The sequence below is a fragment of the Pan paniscus genome, chromosome 10 (assembly GCF_029289425.2).
Source record: "Pan paniscus chromosome 10, NHGRI_mPanPan1-v2.0_pri, whole genome shotgun sequence".
Lineage (NCBI taxonomy): Eukaryota > Metazoa > Chordata > Mammalia > Primates > Hominidae > Pan > Pan paniscus.
Window position 1 is genome coordinate 13,376,673 of NC_073259.2, and position 21,291 is coordinate 13,397,963.

General features: G+C 45.3%; 1 protein-coding gene across 8 annotated transcripts in view; it reads right to left on the reverse strand.

Annotated features, from left to right (window-relative positions):
• The window catches only part of SLC2A14 (solute carrier family 2 member 14), a 60,580-nt gene that overhangs the window by 5,562 nt on the left and 33,727 nt on the right, over positions 1–21,291 (reverse strand). For all 8 annotated transcript variants that reach the window (XM_034935280.2, XM_034935275.2, XM_034935283.3 and 5 more), the window contains 6 exons: positions 12,110–12,202; positions 10,992–11,152; positions 9,145–9,385; positions 8,086–8,248; positions 6,880–7,067; positions 801–905 (listed from right to left, as the gene is read on the reverse strand). In XM_034935280.2, the coding sequence (XP_034791171.1) occupies positions 801–905; positions 6,880–7,067; positions 8,086–8,248; positions 9,145–9,385; positions 10,992–11,152; positions 12,110–12,202 (951 nt within the window). The remainder of the gene's footprint in view (positions 1–800; positions 906–6,879; positions 7,068–8,085; positions 8,249–9,144; positions 9,386–10,991; positions 11,153–12,109; positions 12,203–21,291) is intronic.

A 21,291-nucleotide genomic window follows, 5' to 3' on the forward strand; every position in this document is an offset into this window, starting at 1 on the left:
TGGCATCACGAGTGGGGGGCAGTCTTGGGAATTGGGCCACCAACCTGTGAGATCTGATGCTATCTCCAGGTAGTGTCAGAATTAAATCACAGGACACCTAGATAGTGCCCACTACGGAATTGATTGCTTACTTGATGGGGACAAATCCTTATATATTTTGGGGGTCACAGAAATCTTCTGTTATTATTGTTGTTTTAGTGTAAAAACAGAGGAATAACAGTTTGAAAGTTTTTCCAAACACCTCTCCTCCAATTCCAAGTTCAAAGCATACTGTATAGTCCCTTCTATACTTCCTCTTTTCCCATCCATCCCATATTTGCTTGAAGAATGAAGACTACATTCAGCATTGAATGTATCTCTTTTTTCCAAAGGAAAATTAAACAACAGTCCGGGCACGCTAGCTCACACCTGTAATCCCAGTACTTTGGGAGGCCTAGGCAGGTGGATCACCAGAGGTCAGGAGTTCAAGACCAGCCTGGCCAACATGGAGAAACCCCATCTCTACTAAAAATACAAAAATGAGTTGGGCGTGGTGGCGCACGCCTGTATCCGAGCTACTTCGGAAGGCTAAGGCAGGAGAATCACTTGAACCCAGGAGGCTGAGGTTGCAGTGAGCCGAGATTGCACCACTGCACTCCAGCCTGGGCAACAGAGCAAGACTCTGTCTCAAAATTAAAAAAAAAATAAATAAATAACAAAAAATATGTAACTAAATAACAGTGGAGCCATGCAATCCATCTTTGAACATCTGTAGCAAGGATTCATTTCTCTCCCCCAAATTATCAAACCATCTAACTTACAGAAACTAAAGTGAAGATAGTATTAACCACACCCGCGCTGATGGTGGCATAGATGGGCTGTTGAACACCTGCATCCTTGAAGATTCCTGTTGAATAATAGAACACCTAGGAGAAAAGAAAACATGCAGCTTTGATAAAATTCTGCACACCACTTACACAGAACCCTCAAAAAATACTTAAGGCTGAGCGTGGTTGTGCAGGCCTGTAATCCCAGCACTTTGGGAGGCCAAGGCAAGCAGATCGCCTGAGGTCAGGAGTTTGAGACCAGCCTGGCCAATATGGTGAAAACCTGTTTCTACTAAAAATACAAAAATTAGCCAGGCACGGTGGCACACACCTGTAGTCCCAGCTACTTGGGAGGCCAGACAGAACGAGACTCTGTCACCATAAAATAAAATTTAAAAAATACTTAAAAGTCCCAGGAGGTAAGAAGTCCTTTTACTACAATTTTTGTTCAATCCTAATATCCCTTCTGCAAATGAATTATCTTCTGAATCTTATCTCCTTTCTCTTTTTCTTTTTTGACGGAGTCTCAATCTGTCACCCAGGCTGGAGTGCAGTGGCACGATTACAGGCTCCTGCCACCGCGCCCAGCTAATTTTTGTATTTCTTTTCTTTTCTTTTTTTTTTTTTTTTTGAGATGGAGTCTCTCTCTGTTGCCCAGGCTGGAATGCAGTGGCACGATCTCGGCTCACTGCAACCTCTACCTCCCGGGTTCAAGCGATTCTCCTGCCTCAGCCTCCCAAGTAGCTGGGATTACAGGCATGTGCCACCAGGCCTGGCTAATTTTTTGTATTTTTAGTAGAGGCAGGGTTTCACCATGTTAGCCAGGATGTTCTTGATCTCCTGACCTCATGATCCACCCGCCTTGGCCTCCCAAAGTGCTGGGATTACAGGCGTGAGCCACCAAGCCTGGCCAATTTTTGTATTTTTTTAGTAGAGACATGGTTTCGCCATGTTGGCCAGGTTGGTCTTGAACTCCTGACCTTGTGATCCACCCACCTCAGCCTCCCAAAGCGCTAGGATTACAGGCGTGAGCCACTGCACCTCGCCCTCCTTTCTCTTTTTAAATGTTCTCAATTTTAGCTACTAATGTCCATTGTTGCTTCTAACTATGCTTATTCCCACTGTTCCATTTCCTCTTGCTTATGTCTACTTCACCAACTTATATGAAGGTGTAGGCTGGGTGCAGTGGCTCACGCCTGTAATCCCAGCACTTTGGGAGGCTGAGGCGGGCAGATCACGAGGTCAGGAGATCGAGACCATCCTGGCTAACGTGGTGAAACCCTGTCTCTACTAAAAATACAAAAACAAAATTAGCCAGGCGTGGTGGCGGGTGCCTGTAGTCCCAGCTACTGGGGAGGCTGAGGCAGGAGAATGGCGTGAACCTGGGAGGCAGAGCTTGCAGTGAGCCGAGATGGTGCCACTGCACTCCAGCCTGGACGACAGAGCGAGACTCCATCTCAAAAAAAAAAAAAAGACAGTGTAATTCCTACTAACTGGTTTCTTTTTTATAAGTTGAGACAGCAACTCGCTATGTTGCCCCGGCTGGTCTTAAACTGTTGGTCTCCAAGTGATCCTCCTGCCTCTCAGCCTCCCAAGTTGCTGGGATTATAGGCATGTGCCATCAGGCCCAGCTAAATGCTTTTTTAATTGACTCTTCCCCAAACCCTCAAAACACTGATAGGCACATTGATGTCTCAATTTGATAGTGAACTAATTGAATAACCTTATCCTGCTCCTTGAATAAGCAGAGATTGGGCTGTATTTCCTAGGCCTAGGCCCTTTTGAAGTGTTTTATGAAATAATACCAGCTACTATTGCAATTTAATATATATTAAATAAATTACTATGTTTGTTATTTACTAGGCACTGCGCTAAAATGTAAGGTTGCTGGCCGAGCACAGTGGTTCATTCCTGTAATCCCAGCAATTTGGGAGCCCGAGGCTGGTGGATAACCTGAGGTCAGGAGTTCAAGACCAGCCTAGCCAACATGGTGAAACCCTGTCTGTAATAAAAATAAAAAAATTAGCTGGGTGTGGTGGTGGGTACCTATAATCCCAGCTGCTTGGGAGGCTGAGGCAGGAGAATCGCTTGAGCCTGGGAGGTGGAGGTTGCAGTGAACTGAGATTGTGCCACTGCACTCTAGCCTGGGCAACAGAGCGAGACTCCATATCAAAAAAAAAAAAGAAAAAAAAGTAAGGTTGCTACAACTATCATAGCTATGAGAAACTGGCCATGCGCAGTGACTTACGCCTCTAATCCCAGCACTTTGGGAGGCCAAGGTGGGCAGATCACCTTAGGTTGGGAGTTCAAGACCACCCTGACAACATGGAGAAACCCCATCTCTATTACAAATACAAAATTAGTAGGGCATGGTGGCGCATGCCTGTAATCCCAGCTACTCGGGAAGCTGAGGCCGGAGAATCAATTGAACCCAGGAGGTGGAGGTTGCGGTAAGCCGAGATCGCACCAGTGCACCCCAGCCTGGGCAATAAGAGTGAAACTCCGTCTCAAAAAAAAAGAAATATTGAAATATTGGACTCAGACCTCAAGTTAACAAGGGAACATTATCTAGCTTACCCAGGTTCACTTCAGTTTATTTCACCCAGAGTAGTTGCCTCCATAGCAATATTTATTAGTCTTTTTGATAATATGGACCTCTACACTGGGATTTACCTTCTCAAGAAATAACTATTTAAATCCCTAAGATGTAAGATGTAAACTATGTATATTTATATTTTCTAAAATAAGATTATAATTGGCCAGGCGCAGTTGCTCACGACTGTAATCCCAGCACATTGGGAGGCTGAGGCGAGTGGATCATCTGAGGTCAGGAGTTCAAGGCCAGCCTGACCAACAAGGTGAAACCCTGTCTCTATTAAAAATACAAAAATCAACCGGGTGTGGTGGCAGGTGCCTGTAGTCCCAGCTACTCGGGAGGCTGAGACAGGAGAACTGCTTGAACCTGGGAGGCAGAGGTTGCAGTGAGCCGAGATTGAGCCACTGCACTCCAGCCTGGGCAATGGAGTAAGACTCTGTCTCAAAACAAAACAAAACAAAACAAAACCTCAACATATTATATGATGACATCAAGCTTGTGGGGAAAGATATTAGGTTGGTACAAAAGTAATTACTTGAGCAGTTTAAACAAGCTATAAATAGTTATCACAATTATCTACCTTATCACAATGTCTACACATCAAAAACCTAATGTACATGTACACATCTCAATAAAACTTCTTGGGCCAGGTGAGGTGGCTCACACCTGTAATCCCAGCACTCTGGGAGGCATAGGCGGGCAGATCACTTGAGGTCAGGAGTTCGAGACCAGCCTGACTAACCTGGAAAAACCCTGTCTCTACTAAAAACACAAAATTAGCCAGGCGAAGTGGTGCACGCCTGTAATCCCAGCTACTCAGAAGGCTGAGGCAGGAGAATCACTTGAACCCAGGAGGCGGAGGTTGCAGTGAGCCGAGATCGTGCCACTACACTCCAGCTGGGGTGACAGAGACTCTGTCTCAAAAAAAAAAAAAAGAATACATCGTTTGCACAAAAGTAGGTTGGAAAAGTGATTTCCAAGCCTGCTATGCATCAGACTGATTGATTGATTGATTGATTTTTAGATGGTGCGTACCACCACGCCCGGCTAATTTTTATATTTTTAGTAGATACAGGCTTTTGCCATGTTGGTCAGGCTGGTCTCGAACTCCTGATCTCAGGTGATCTGCCAGCCTCAGCCTCCCAAAGTGCTGGGATTAGAGGCATGAGCCACCGCCCCCGGCCCAGATTTATTTTTTTACAGGCAATTTCCAGCCCTCTTACACGGAGACTCTGGATTCAGCTGACTCAGGAATCCCATCCCCCATAATTCCGGTGCAGCTAACTTTGGGTGATGATTATATGTGGAGCAAAATCCGCTCATTGACTAAATTGGGAGCCACTTTAGTCCAACAATAATTAACGTACAGGCTGGGCATGGTGGCTCATGCCTGTAATCCTAGCACTTTGGGAGGCCGAGGCGGGTAGATCACTTGAAGCCAGGAGTTCAAGACCAGACTGGTCAACATGGTGAAAGCCCGTCTCTACTAAAAATACAAAATTAGCTGCGTGTGGTGTCGGCCGCCTGTAATTCCAGCTACTTGGGAGGCTGACGCAGGAGAATCACTTGAACCCAGGAGGTAGAGGTTGCTATGAGCTGATATTGCGCTACTGCACTCTAGCCTGGGCGACAGAGCAAGACTACCTCTCAAAAAAAAAAAAGAGCGAGCCAGGCACGGTGGCTCATGCCTGTAATCCCAGCACTTTGGGAGGCCGAGGCGGGCAGATCACAAAGTCAGGAGATTGAGACTATCTTGGCTAACACAGAGAAACCCAATCTCTACTAAAAATGCAAAAAATTTCCTGGGCATGGTGGCACGTGCCTGTAGTCCCAGCTACTTGGGAGGCTGAGGAAGAAGAATCGCTTGAACCCAGAGGCAGAGTTGCAGTGAGCCAAGATTGCACCACTGCATTCCAGCCTGGGTGACAAAGTGAGACTCCTCTGTCTCACAAAAAAAAAAAAAAAGAAAAAAAAGAAAAGAAAAGAAAGAAAGAAAGTATGCACATACCACACTCTGAAGTGGGAGGAGTCTGTTCCTCAGAATGCTCATGGATCATCTGTAATTTCCCACAGGTGATTTTTTTCTGACCCTGTTTTGCAGGGCCCAGACTGTGGTGAGGCAGCTAGGGAGTTGCCTCAGGTGCATTCTTTTATTCTTTCTTTTTTTTTTTAAACAGGCACAGAACTAACGCAAGGTACATTCTTTAAAGAGGTGCTCATTCTCAGGGCTACACTTGCACGTAGCTGCCTCACCTGCCTAGTCCCAGTTCTGCTGCTCTGGAAAGTCTCGGGAGCACATTTTTCTCCAGTAATACGTGTGGCCTACATTATCATTTCCAAATGAAGAAATTTGAGACTGGGATTCATCAAAATCACCTAGGAGGCTTTTTCTAACTACTGTGTATTTCCTCCCAAGTTTTTTTTTTTTTTTTTAAGACAGGGTCATGCTATATTGCCCAGGCTTGACTCCCTGGCTTAAGTGATATTCCCACCTCAACCTCTGAGTAGTAACTGGGACTACAGGCATGAGCAGCCACCACACCTGGCTCCTTGTACATTCTGATAAAACAGCTTCTAACCCCTCACAAGAAGCACTGCCACTTCAAATACAAATATCTGGTGTGTTAGGTAGGAGAAAAGGCCAAGAACCAACTTAGTATTAAAATGCTCAAAATACTAAGTTTTGCAAAATGCTTTGTTACAAAAAGATTTAATCCCATTGATCAAAGACTAATGGGAAACCCTCAGGGGATGAAGTACAAGGGTGCTCTTCATATCCGTATTTTATCCACAATTGACTAGAAGGCACAGGAGTACTCTCTTCCCACAATCCACACTCAATAGCAGGAAGCTGATATTTGCATGGAATACAAGGGCTACCTGCCAAATGCTAGCTTCTGTTTTGCCACCCTCTTTAAACAATCATGCTCCCTATTCTAGTTGTAAAAACATAGAGACTGGTAAAGTCAGCTCAGTCTGAATTGCCAGTGTCCTTCCAGGCTCGCTCTTTTTTCTTTCTTTCCTTCCTTCCTTCCTTTCTTTCTCTTTCTTTCTTTTTCCTTTTTCTTTTCTTTTCTTTCCTTTCCTTTCTTTCCTTTCTTCTCTCTCTTTCTTTCTCTCCTTTCTCTTTCTCTCCTTTCTCTCTCTCTCTTTCTCTCTCTCTCTTTCTTTCTCTCCTTTCTCTTTCTCTCCTTTCTCTCTCTCTCTTTCTCTCTCTCTCTTTCTTTCTCTTCTTTTCCTCTTTCTCTCTCTCTTTCTTTCTTTTTCTTTCTTTCTATAAGGAGTTCTGCCCTGGTTGCTCCGGCTGGAGCGCAATGGCGCAATCTCCACTCACTGCAACCTTCGCCTCCCGGGTCCAAGCGATTCTCCTGCCTCAGCCTCCTGAGTAGCTGGGACTACAGAGGCACACCGCCACCATGCCCGGCATTTTAAGTGAAATATTGTAAGACACGTTTGACCCCAAAGTATCACACTCACAGCATTGATCCCAGAGAGCTGCTGAGAGAGCTGGAGCACAATGGAAATGATGATGGGCTGTCGGTAGCTGGACACTCTAAAGAGCTCCAGCACGGTGACTTGCTTTTCTTGTGACATCCTTGCACTCTCATCTTTCATCTCCTGGATGTCTTGGGATACATCCTGGGTGCCCCACAACCGCTGGAGGACTGGTGAAAAGAAGAAAGAGGAAAGGATAAAGAGAATGTGCTGCCCCAAATTCATTCTTCCTGTAAGGCAGCCAGGAAAGGGCCGCACGAGATGAGGTGATGGGTAGCATCCATTCCTGAACCTGCCCTCTCACCTCATTCTTTAGGGGCTGAAAATTTTACTCAAGAGTAATCAGAGCCCAGCACGGTGGCTCGTGCCTGTAATCCCAGCACTTTGTGAGGCCGAGGCTTGTGGATCACCTGAGGTGAGTTTGAGACCAGCCTGGCCAACATGGTGAAACCCCATCTCTAATAAAAATACAAATTAGTCGCTGCTTTGTCTATCGAGTAGCCATTCTTTTATTCCTTTACTTTCTTAACAAACTTGCTTTCACTTAAAAAAAAATACAAATTAGATGGGCTGGGCGCGGTGGCTCACACCTGTAATCCCATCACTTTGGGAGGCCAAGGCAGGCGAATCACAAGGTCAGGAGTTTGAGACCAGCCTGGTCAACATGGTGAAACTCCATCTCTAATAAAAACACAAAAAAAATTAGCTGGCGTGGTGTCGCGCGCACCTGTAGTCCCAGCTACTCGGGAGGCTAAGGCAGGAGAATCACTTGAACCTGGGAGGCAGAGGTTGCAGTGAACCGAGATTTCGCCACTGCACTACAGCCTGGGCAACAGAGCAAGACTCTGTCTCAAAAAAAAAAAAAAAAAGTACAAAAGTAGCCAGGCATGGTGGTGGTGGCACATGCCTATAATCCCACCTACTCCGGAGGCTGATACAGGAGAATCGCTTAGAACCCAGGAGGCGGAGGTTGCAGTGAACCGAGATCGCACCACTGCACTCCAGCATGGGCGACAGCATGAGATTCTGTCTCAAAAAAAGAAAAAACAAAGTAGAGTAATCAGAACCATCTTCACTTGGATTCTGACGGGTAGGGAAAGGGTATGACAGAAAATAGATCCAGTACCCTCACCCTTAAAACAAACCACAACCATATACTTCGTATACTAAAGAGTGAAAGATACTCACTCTGCGTAGCATTCTCCTCTTTTTTTCTGTTAATGAGCAAAAATCTGGGACTTTCAGGGCAACATGGAAGGGCTGCACTTTGCAGGATAGCAGGAAGGATGGTAAAGCCTAATAGCACCGGCCATAGCTCTTCAGACCCAAGGATGAGTTCCAGACCAAAGATCTAGAAACCACACAAAGATAATGCTATAAACCCCATACTTCACAGGCCACAAGTTCATTGAAACACAAAAAGTTGGCTGGGCGCAGTAGCTTACGCCTGTAATTCCAGCACTTTGGAAGGCTGAGGCAGGTGGATCAGGAGTTGAAGACCAGCCTGGCCAAGATGGTGAAACCCCGTCTCTACTAAAAATACAAAAATTAGCCAGGCGTGATGGTGGGCACCTGCAATCCCAGCTACTCAGGAGGCTGAGGCAGAGAATTACTTGAACCCAGGAGGCGGAGGTTGCAGTGAGCCGAGATCGCGCCACTGCCCTCCAGACTGGGTGACAGAGTGAGACTCCGTCTCAGAAACAAAACAAAACAAAAGTTCAGAAAATCATACATTATTTTACCATTGAAAAAAATTTAAAAATTGCTGGGCACAGTGGCTCACGCCTATAACCCAGTATTTTGGGAGGCTGAGGCGGGTGGATCACCTGAGGTCAGGAGTTTGAGAACAGCCTGGCCAACATGGTGAAATCCTGTCTCTACTAAAAATACAAAAATTAGCTGGACGTGGTGGTGCACACCTGTAATCCCAGCTACTTGGGAGGCTGAGGCATGAGAATCACTTTAACCCAGGAGGCAGAGGTTGGGCCGAGATCATTCCACTGCACTCCAGCCTGGGCGACAGAGTGAGACTCCCTCTCAAAAAAAAAAGAAAAAGAAAAAAGGAAAAAAGAAATTGTGCTTCTTTTCCTTTCTCTACTCAACCTGCTTCTTCAGCTACTATCTATTATCTAAAGCTTCCATATGTAATTGAACATGTGCCAGATATTCTTCAGTGCTTTACCTATGTTAACTTTTTTAATGACCCATGAAACTAACACTCATTAAGTATGAGAAGTTCTAGAGTACCTGGGCCACCAGAATTCCAATAACTATGCCCAGCTGGTTGAGAGTGCCAAAGGCACCCCTCAGGGCAGTAGGCGAGATCTCTCCAATGTACATGGGCACAAAACCTGTGCAGAGTCCGCAGAAGAGGCCAATAACCAAGCGGCCCAGGATCAGCATTTCAACTGACTCAGCTATTTTACACAGTCCCATAAGGCAGCCACCAGTGGCAGCCAACAGGTTGACAATCAGCATTGAATTGCGCCTGTAAGGTTAATCAAAGACAACATGGAATTAGCAAAGTGAGAGGCTCCTAACTTCTCCTCTTCTGTACTCATTATTCTGCTCTTCTCCAGGCTTATATCAACTCCTTTTTTGGTCTAACTTTTCTTTTTCACTTTCTTTTCTTTTCTTTCTTTTTTTTTTTGAGACAGAGTCTCGCTCTGTTGCCCAGGCTGGAGTGCAGTGGCGCGATCTCCGCTCACTGCAACCTCTGACTCCCAGGTTCAAGCAATTCTCTGCCTCATACTCCCAAGTAGCTGGGATAACAGGCGCCTGTCACCATGCCTGGCTAATTTTTTTGTATTTTAGTAGAGATGGGGTTTCACCATCTTGACCAGGCTGGTCTTTAACTTCTGACCTCATGATCCACCCACCTCGGCCTCCCAAAGTGTTGGGATTGCAGGTGTGAGCCACCACGCCCAGCCCTTTTTTACTTTCTATTATCAGAACATTTCTAGTTGGGAGCCAGGCATGATGGTGCCCACTGGTAGTCCCAGCTACTCAGGGAGCTGAGGTGTGAGGATTGCTTGAGACTGGGAGGTCGAGGCTATAGTGAGCTATGATTGGGCCACTGCACTCCAGCGTGGGTGACAGAGCAAGACCCTGCTTCTTGGGCAGAGGGAGGGCAGAGGGGGAAGAACATTAGCAAGTAAAATAGGTTGCCTTATCAATTTTTAAATGTGAATTACACTCTTGCATTTCTAGAATATCTAATTGGCAAATTAAAACAGTTCCTTTGTCAGTCATAACTGAAAATATATTCTACCTTCTAAAATAGATTACTAAGCTAGTATAAAATAAGAAGATTCAGTTTTCAGCCAGGCGCAGTGGCTCATGCCTGTAAGCTTAGCACTTTGGGAGGCTGAGGTGGGCGGATCACGTGAGGTCAGGAGTTCGAGACTAGCATGGCCAATATGGTGAAACCCCATCTCTACTAAAAATACAAAAATTAGCCAAGCGTGGTGGCGGGCACCTGTAATCCCAGCTACTTGGGAGGCTGAGGCAGGATAATTACTTGAACCCGGGAGGCAGAGGTTGCAGTGAGCTGAGATTGCACCATTGCACTCCAGCCTGGGTGACAAGAGCAAGACTCCATCTCAAAAAAAAAAAAAAAAAAAAAAAAAAAAGACGATTCAGTTTTCTTTTTTTGGCCATTATCCACATTTGCCATAGACTAAAGATAATTCCTACCAATCCTGTGTAGAGGTAACAAAAACATTTATATGAGACCCCAGTTTTTTTTTTTTTTTTTGAGAAAAGTAATCAACTTTGGACCTTGTAAATTAAGTATGTTCCTGGAAACCCCATAGTTGAGCTTACTAGGGAATAATTCTGAACTATCCCTAACTGGACTGCAAAGGCCAATCACTCACACAGTTCATCTCTTGCACAGCTGGGTGGGAGCTCTCCAGGGTAGTAGAGCTCCAAGCAAGGGCAGTCATATTCGGGGCCAGTTGGGCTAGTTTCCCTTGATTAGAATTCAAGGTGTTCTTATTCAAAGGCATCATCACCTCCCTGCCCTAACTCTCCACACTTGTCCCCAATGCATCTGGTAGAGCCCACTTCCTTGCCCAGTTTCTAGTCAATACCTGCCAAAGCGGTTAACAAAGAGTCCGACGGAAAAGGAGCCGATCATACCCCCGATGGAGAATATGGCCACAGACAAGGACCAGAGATTCGTGAGCAGCACCTCAGAGGGAGGGGCATTTGCCTTTTCCGTCAAAGTTTTATTGATAAATTCCTTTATGATCTGCAAAATAAAAGGTGGGAGGACAGACTATTACAGTTGGATGAGAACAAAAGATACAAATATGCTGGGCGCGGTGGCTCACGCCTGTAATCCCAGCACTTTGGAAGGCCGAGGCGGGTGGATCACCTGAGGTCAGGAGTTGCAGACCAACCTGACCAACATGGTGAAACCCCGTCTCTACTAAAAATACAAAATTAGCCAGTTGTGGTGGCGCATGCCTGTAATCCCAGCTACTCGGGAGGCTGAGGTAGGAGAATCACTTGAACCCGTGGGGCGGAGTTTGCGATGAGCCGAGATAGCGCCATTGCACCCCGGCCTGGGTGACAGAGCGAGACTACATCTCAAAAAAAACAAACAAACAAAACAAATATTAGGGATCATTTCCTCCCTAGAGAATCAAGGGAATAAATAGACGGGAATTGAAGAGGCAGATAACATATTGGAATTAATGTTAACTCTCCCTGGAATAGTAATTTTTCATTTGTCCTGAATATCCCAGTAGGTGGCAGCACTGATGTTCACCCCAGCCCTCTGCTAAGCGAACCTGGCCAGCTTGGTAACTAACCCCTAAGGGATAATACAGGAAGTGTATTACTACAGGGTGAAAGAGTGGAAGGAAGAATAGCACTGACCAGGGTATAAGGAGTAAATGAGCTTTTTCCTTTGATTAAATGACCCCACTAATTTTCCCCACCAATATTGTCTCCATCTTCAGTCTTGGACAGGATAGATACAAAGTTTAATTCCCCTAGTTGGGGGAGGGACCCTCACTAACTGTGTTGCTCAGGATGGTGTTTAACTCCTGGGCTCAAGTGATCTTTAAGCCTCAGCCTCCGGAGTAGCTGGGACTCCAGGCAGGTGCCACCATGCCTGGCCTTAAATTCTGAATTCTTGAAACCCTACTTAAAGGAATAATTTCCCTATTCCAGATTCTAATTCTTGTGGCCTGGCACTCACCGTCTCAGGAGCATTGATGACCCCAGTGTTGTAGCCAAATTGGAAAGAGCCGATTGTAGCAACTGCGATGGCAAAGATCAGAGCTGGGGTGACCTGGAGAGACAGAGGACAGAGAGGAGAGAATAGTCCTTAAAACTTGTAATTGATGACTGTTTCTTATTAATTATGGAGCTGTGTTAGGAGAATCTGACCTATGAGTGGTATGAAAAGGACAAACATCAAATGAAATTTAGGTAATTAATCGGGAAGACAAAGTAATAGATTATACTAAAGAACTTATCTGGAGATAAGAATGTGAAGTTAACTTGGTAAAAGTGGAAAAGAAAATTGGAGAAGGAAGAAGTTAAGAGAAACTGGGTTGGTCAGTTTGGAAATGTTTAAAAACCTGCATCAGGTGAAGGTAGGCATAGAATTCCACTCACGAACTGGGAGGGCAGAGGATAACACAGCCTTGGGTAAGATTACTAAGAATTGATCATTTTGGAAACAAATACAGTGCAGTCTGATCTGTACCCCAGACTCCACGGAAGCCCAGTGGTGGTGGTAGGGGGAGGTGGTAGTAGTTTGTGTCTTCACTGCTGGGTGGCTCTTTGAGTCTCTTATCTCTCAGGACCATGTAACCTACTGGATCTACTCACTGCATCCTGGTCCCATTTCAGTCTTCTGGTTTATTAAATACTGTTCTGCTATCCCTAACCTAACCCCCGGGTGGGGGAAGAAAGAACACTCGGCTCACTACAAACCTAACAAATAAGACATTTCTGGCCGGGCACAGTGGCTCATGCCTGTCATCCCAGCAGTTTGGGAGGCCGAGGCAGGTGGGCCAAGGCAGGTGGATCACCTGAGATCAGGAGTTCGAGACCAGCCTGGCCAACATGGTGAAACCCCATCTCTACTAAAAATACAAAAATTAGCCGGGCATGGTGGGGTGTGCCTGTAATCCCAGCTACTAGGAGGGGCTGAAGCAGCAGGATCGCTTGACCCTGAGAGGCGGAGGTTGCAGCGAGCCGAGACCGTGCCACTGCACTCCAACCTGGGCAACAGAGCAAGACTCTGTCTCAAAAAAAAAAAAAAAAAAAAGAGAGAGAGAGAGACATTTCTTAGTGGGGAGAACCAGTCATCTTCACCTTGCCTGGAATAATTCAGCTGGGCAAGTGGATATTATTTTAGATTTCCACCTTGGGGCAGCTCAATTTCTATACCTGAAGCCATCTTCTATGTCCTTTCCCGCACCCCCACCAATCCCTTCAACCTTTTCTATCTTAAATTCCTTTCCTTTCAGGTCAGACAGGGTAGATCACAGGCTGGGAGCTTCAGTAGAACTGACCTTGCCTGCGGCCTCCCAGATGTCTCAGTCACAACTAAGCATCGATACCCTGGAGGGCCCTGCCAGTACAATGCTGTCTGTTAAATCTTTTTCCTTTTAGTAAAAGTCCCTTCTTTCTCCTCTCATCATTCACTATCTTTGAGAGCCTTTTTTTTTTCATTAGTCTCATAACTTTCCATCCCTTCTCTTATTTTCCTTCATTTTCTTTCTTTTTTGTAGAGATGGGATCTCACTGTATTGCCCAAGGCTGGTCTCAAACTCCCGGCCTCAAGTGATCCTCATGCCTCAGCCTCCCAAATGCTGGGATTATTTTTAAAGGTTACAATTGGAATTAAACTGAGTCTCGAGAATCTAAAAAATGTGTTGACCTGGGCACAGTGGCTCACATCTATAATCCCAGCCCTTTGGGAGGTTGAGGCGGAAGGATCACTTGAGCCTAGCAGTTTGAGAGACCAGCCTGGACAACACAGTGAGACCCCTTCTCTCTCTCTCTCTTTTTTTTTGAGACCCCTTCTCTATCAAAAAAAAAAAAAAATTAGCTGGGTATGGTAATGGTAGGCGCCTATAGACCCAGCTACTCGGGAGGCTGGGGTGGAAGGATCACTTGAGCCCAGGAGATAGAAGCTGCAGTGAGCTATGATCGTGTCATTGCACTGCAGCCTGGGCAACAGAGTGAGACCCTGCCTCAAAAAAGAAAAAAAATAGTGTGTTGAGCATATTGAGACAAGTGTTCCTTGGGCAAGTGGGACCTAGGAGGAACCTGATGCTCAAAAACCAGTTCTGGACTGGGCTGGCCCGGAAAGCAACAGAGATGTCTAAGGTAGATAATCCTTCACTCTGGCCACTAGAGAAGAGTTGCTCCATATAACTGTTTGCTGATGTGCTTCGAGAGACTGGTTGGTTGAGCTGGGTCTTCAGTGTACTTTGGGAGGAGCCTGGCTCAGTCAGAGTCACAGCTCTGGTGATGAGGCATGAGGGATTAAGTATGTCAGGATGGGCCAGTGAGGCTAGATGCCCTCAAACACCTATGCTGTGTCATTTGATTCCTTTTGAAATCTTTCTGTATCTCTATTAAAAAAAAAAAAAAGAGGAAATGTGAGGTGCGATGGGTAAATTTCAAAACAGAGTAAGTTAGTGAGAATGTTATAAAATTTATACCTACAGCCTGACCAGTATGGTGAAAGCCCGTCTCTACTAAAAATACAAAAATTAGCCGGCCGTGATGGCGCGCGCCTGTAGTCCCAGCTACTCAGGAGGCTGAGACAGGAGAATTGCTTGAAACTGGGAGGCAGAGGTTGCAGTCAGCCGAGATTGCGTCACTGCACTCCAGCCTGGGTGCCAGCGAGACTGTCTCAAACAAACAAACAAACAAACAAAATTTACACCTAATACTTTAATGTAGGTCTGCCTAGAAAAAAAGGAATGAATAGAATAATGTCTGAGGTTGCTTAGTTCCAAATGCAGTTATCTGCAGAATGTAAATTTCAATTCTAGAATCTAAATCTGCAGAATGTAAATCTCAATCCTAGAATCTAAATCTGCAGAATGTAAATCTCAATCCTAGTTTCATGCAGCTTTGTGGGATGGATGCTTGCTAGTATGATAACCAGGTGGAAAACAAACATAAAATCTAAAGTCAGGGAACACAAGGCTTTAAACGCATTGAGGTAAAGACAGGGAAAACTGTCTCTTTCATAAAACAATGTAAATGGCATTTCAAGACACACACAAAAAGCTAGTAACTGCTCTAAAACTTTGCTTGCATCTGTAATATTCCTCATAAAGAACGACTTTTTTTAAAGCAACTTTTTAATCTTCCTTTATTAGGTTAGTGTAGGCAGAGTTCACTTTGAGTTTGATAACACTGTAGAAAATAAGTCCTCAGGATTAAGAAAGAAAACATTTGAGAAATGTTGATTTTCCTGTGTAAACTGGGTTTAAATCATCCATCCATCACTCCCGTTGATCCTGAAGGGCCTAATCCCAGCTCTCAGGCCCGTCCCACTTTCACGAAGGTCTTCCTTCCTCTTTCCTCTCCCTTCTTCAAAAATGAATCCGTTCCACATCAGGGCTAGGTGAATTATCCTAAATCAAAATTTGAATCGTGTCAGTGTCCTACTCAAATATCTCCAACGATTATTGAATAAAGCCAGGCCAGTACTGTCCAATACAAATATAATGTGAGCCACAGATGTAATTTTTTTTTTTTTTTTTTTTGAGACGCAGTCTCACTTGGTCACCCAGGCTGGTGTGCAGTGGCATGATCTCGGCTCACTGCAACCTCTGCCTCCCCGGTTCAAGCAATTCTCCTGCCTCAGCCTCCTGAGTAGCTGGGACTACAAGCGTGTGCCACCATGCCCGGCTAATTTTTTGTATTTTTAGTAGAGACAGGGTTTCATCATGTTAGCCAGGCTGGTCTTGAACTCCTGACCTTGTGATCTGCCTGTCTTGGCCTCCCAAACTGTTGGGATTACAGGCGTGAGCCACTGCGCCCAGCCCAACCACAGATGTAATTTAAAATTTTTCTGCTGGGTATGGTGGCTCACACCTGTAAGCCCAGCACTTTGGGAGGCTGAGGAGGGCGGATGGATCACTTCAGTTCAGGAATTCAATACCAGCCTGGCCAATATCACCAATCCCCATCTCTACTAAAGACACAAAAAAATTAGCCAGGCGTGGTGGCACACGCCTGTAATCCCAGCTATTTGGGAGCCTGAGGCATGAGAATCACTTGAACCCGGGAGGCGGACGTTACAGTGAGCCTAGATCGTGCCACTGCACAACAGCCTGGGTGACCAAGTGTTCAATTTTACAAAAAAAAGAAAATTTCAGTAGCCACATTAAAAAAATAAAAAGAAACATATTGGCCAGGCACGGTGGCTCATGCCTATAATCCCAGCATTTTAGGAGGCCGAGGCAGGTGGATCACAAGATCAGGAGTTCAAGACCAGCCGGGCCAATATAGTGAAACCCCATCTCTAATAAAAATACAAAAATTATCCGAGCATGGTGGCACGTGCCTGTAATCCCAGCTATTCAGGAGGCTGAGGCAAGAGAATCGCTTGAACCTGGGAGGCAGAGGTTACAGTGAGCCAAAATCGCGCCACTGCACTCCACCCTGGGTGACAGAGTGAGACTCCATCTCAAAAAAAAAAAAAAAGTTAACGTGTTAACTAACTTGTGATAATAATTTCACAATATACATGTATATCAAAACATCATGTGCACATACTTTAAATGTATACAATTTTATTTGTCAATTATACTTCAGTAAAGCTGAAAAGATATTTTAAAAACTGTAATAAAATAAATGTAAGATAAAGTATTAAAAGATGGTTAACATGGGCCAGGCGCAGTGGCTCACACTTGTAATCTTTGGGAGGCCGAGGCAGGAGGATCACCTGAAGTTGGGAGTTCAAGACCAGCCTGACCAACATGGAGAAACAACATCTCTACTAAAAATACAAAACTAGCCAGCCATAGTGGCGCAAGCCTGTAATCCCAGCTACTTTGGAGGCTGAGGCAAGAGAATCGCTTGAACCTGGGGGGCGGAGGTTGCGGTGAGCCGAGCTTGCACCATTGCACTCCAACTTGGGCAACAAGAGTGAAACTTCGTCTCAAAAAAAAAAAAAAAGATGGTTCACGTGGTAACCATTTTTCTTCTTTTTTTTTGAGATGAAGTCTCACTCTGGCTGGGATTACTGGCATACACCACCACGACTGGCTAATTTTTTATTTTTATTTTTTTTGAGATGGAGTCTCACTCTGTTGTCCAGGCTAGAGTGCAGTAGCGCAGTCTTGGCTCACTGCAACCTCCGCCTCCTGTGTTCAAGCAATTCTCCTGTCTCAGCCTCCCAAATAGCTGGGACTACAGGTGCACACCACCACGCCTGGTTAATTTTTGTGTTTTTAGTAGAGGCGGGGTTTTACCATATTGGTCAGTCTGGTCTCAAATTCCTGACCTCAGATGATCCACCCACCTCGGCCTCCCAAAGTGCTGGGATTATAGGTGTGAGCCACCATGCCCAGCCTACCTTTTTTGTTGTTGTTGTTATGTGTTTTTACCACAATTTTTTTTTTTCCGAGACAGAGTCTCGCTCTGTCGCCCATGCAGGAGTGCAGTGGCGAGATCTTGGCTTATTGCAACCTCCACCTCCCAGGTTCAAGTGATTCTCCTGCCTCAGCCTCCAGAGTAGCTGGGACTACAGGCGCCTGCCACCATGCCTGGTTAATTTCTGCATTTTTAGGAGAGACAGGGTTTCACCATATTGGCCAGGCTGGTCTTGAACTCCTGACCTTGCGATCCACCTGCCTCGGCCTCCCAAAGTGCTGGGATTACAGGTGTGAGCCAACGTGCCCGGCCCACAATTTTTTTAAAAAAATGGAATTTGCCTTACTAGAATTTTGAACTTGGAAGACCAGGTACCCCTTTCTTCTTTCTTATTTCCCCCATTTCCCCCTTTTGCAATGGGAATGTCTAGCCTATGCCTGTCCCACAATTATATTATGGAAGCACATAACTTGTCTGGTTTCCCAAACTCAGTTTGGAAAAAAATTTGCCTCAGGATTAATCATACCTCTTGTCTCACCCATACCAAATTTAGATGATATTCAGATGAAATTTTGGATTTGGAACTCATGCTGGAATGGGTTAAGACTTTAGGGCCTACAGGGATAGAGATAAATGTATTTTGGATGTGAGGTCATACATTTTGGGGGGCCACAGGGCAAAGTGTTATGGACTAAATTGTGTCCTAAAATTCATATGTTGAAGCCCTAACCCCTAGTAACTTAGAATGGAACTGTATTTGGAAATGGGGCCTTTAAGGAGGTAATTAAGGTTCCATGAGGTCACTAGGGTGGGGCTCTAGTCCAATAGGACAGGTGTTCTTATGAGAAGAGGAAGAGGCATTAGGCCTGTGAATAGAGAAAAGGCCATGTGAGGACACTGAGAAGACAGCCATCTGCTACTGAAGGGAGAGGTCTCAGGAGAAACTAACCCTACTGGCACCTTGATCTTGGATGTCCAGCATCTAGAACTTTGAGAAAACAAATTCCTGTTGTTTAAGCCACCTGTTTGTGGTATTTTGTTATGGCAGCCTTAGCAGACAATAAATATATACTGTCAAGTAATAAGGGAGCATTTTGAAGAAGAAAATATCAAGGTAAGGTGATAAAGGGTTGGGGCTGGGGAAGATTAAGATAGAGTGGTTAGGGTTCCTCTCTCAGTAGAGATGATACTTGAACAGAAACCTGAATCACACGAGAAAGTCAACCTTGGGAGTATCTGAAAACAGCATTTCAAACAGAAGGCATTTCAAACGCAGACACCAAAAGGAGGACTCGTGCTTGGCAGGGTGTCAAAAGGCGGATTTGGCAGGAGTGGAGTGAAGCGGGGGCAGAGTGGCAGGAGAAATGATGTTGAAGACAGCTAGGAGTCTGCTCATGCAGGACGCTGTAAGCAGTCATGAACGTTCTGGTTTATATTCCGAATGTGACAGACAGCCAGGAAGCTACGAAGCCATTTTAGTTTTTTGAGCAGAAGCATGACATGAGTTGATTTGTGTTTTTAAAAAAGTATGTGCTGTTGAATGGAGAAGATGCTGAAGGAGGGTGCTGTGGTTTAAATGTGTGTTCCCTCCAAAATTCATGCAGAAACTTAATCCTAACTGTGGTGATATTAAGAGGCAGGACCTTTTGGGAAGTGACTGAGTCATGAGGGCTCTGCCTCCATGGAGGGATTAATACCCATACAGAAGGGGCTGCGGAGGCCAGGCTCGATGGCTCATGCCTGTAATCTCAGCACTTTTGGAGGTCAAGGCGGGAGGATCGCTTGAGTCCAGGAGTTCTTATTTCCCCCTTTTGGACCAGCCTGGGCGACACAAGGAGACCCTGTCTCTACAAAAAAAAAAAAAAAAAAATACAAAAAATTCGTGGGGCATGGTGGTTTGCACTTGTAGTCCCAGCTACTCGGGTGGCTGAGGTGGGAGGATCACTTGAGCCCGGGAGGTCAAGCCTGCAGTGAGCTGTGATTGCACCACTGAACTCCAGCCTGGGAGACAGAGCCAGACCCTGCCTCGAAAAAAAAAAAAAAAAAAAAAAGTGCGGTGGGGGGACTTCAGAGAGTTTGCTCCTTTTTTTTTTTTTTTTTGCCCTTCTGCCTTCCACCATGTGAGGACACAGCACTCGTCCCCCTAATGAGGACGGAGCAACAGTCGCCATCTTAGAAGCAGAGAGCTGCCCTCACCAAACATCAAACCTGCGGGTACCTTGAACTTCCCAGCATTCAGAACTGTGAGAAATACATTTCTACTGTTTATAGATTACTCAGTTTTTGTTTTTGTTTTTGTTTTTTTGAGACAGAATTTCGCTCTTGTCGCCTAGTCTGGAGTGCAATGGCGTGATTTCGGCTCACTGCAACCTCCGCCTCCTGGGTTCAAGCGATTCTCCTGCCTCAGCCTCCAGAGTAGCTGGGACTACAGGCACCCACCACCACACCCACACCCAGCTAATTTTTGTATTTTTAGTAGAGACAGGGTTTCACCATGTTGGTCAGGCTGGTCTCAAACTCCTAACCTCAGGTGATCCGCCCACCTGGGCCTCCCAAGGTGCTGGGATTACAGGCGTAAGGCACTGCACCTGGCCTGTGTTGTTTTGTTACAGCAGCATGAACAAACTTAGACAGAGGGTAGGGATAGGAGCATAGAGTGGGTTGCTGTTGGATTTGAAATATATTTTCAAGGTGCAACCTACTGGCGGTCTAGATGTTGGGCACAAAAGAAAAAAAGGAGTCAAGAATGATCCTAAAGGTTTTGGCTGGACCAACTGGAGAACTGGAATTGCCATTTACCTCAGTCAGGAAAGCAGACAGAGACTTGAGGGTCAAATCAAGACTTTTATTTCAGATGCGCTAAGTCTGAGATGTTGTTAGGGTATGCACTAAAAATAGCGTTCCCTTTCTCTTTCATCCCAGATGCCGGGAACATAAAGATAAAAAACATGTTCCTCCCTTTAAGTTCTCATGGTGGTGAAGCGGATGGAGAGAGACATATAAACAAGTGTTTCGCTTTGTTTTTTAATTAATAGGATTTATTGGGGGTGGGCAGTTTTAGGTTTACAGAAAAATTGAGCAGAAGGTACACAGAGTTCCCATGTACTCCCTTAACACCCCTAATACTAACATTTGCATTAGTGTGATACATCTCTTATATTATTATCATTATTACTTATTGTTATTATTTTTTTCTTGCACTCTGTCACCCAGGCTGGAGTTCAGTGCCGTGATCTCGGCTCACTGCAACCTCCACCTCCCAGGTTTAAGCGATTCTCCTGCCTCAGCCTCCCGAGCAGCTGGGATTACAGGTACCCATCTCCATGCCTGGCTAATTTTTGTATTTTTAGTAGAGACGGGGTTTTGCCATGTTGGCCAGGCTGGTGTTGAACTCCTGACCTCAGATGATCTGCCTGACTTGGCCTTCCAAAGTGCTAGGATTACAGGCGTGAGCCACCTCACCGAGCCACATCTGTCATGTTAATAATTGATGGGCTAATATTGATATATTATTATTACATAAATTCCATAGTTTATATTCAAGTTCATTCTTTGTGTTGTATATTCTATAGGTTTGATAAATGTATGATATCATACGGAACAGCTTTACTGCCCTAAAAATCCCATGTTCCAGGCTGGGTGCAGTGGCTCACGCCTGTAATCCCAGAACTTTGGGAGTCCAAGGTGGACAGATCACGAGGTCAGGAATTCGACACCAGCCCAACCAACATGGTGAAACCCCATCTCTACTAAAAATATAAAATTAGCCGGGCGTAGTGGTGCATGCCTGTAATCCCAATTACT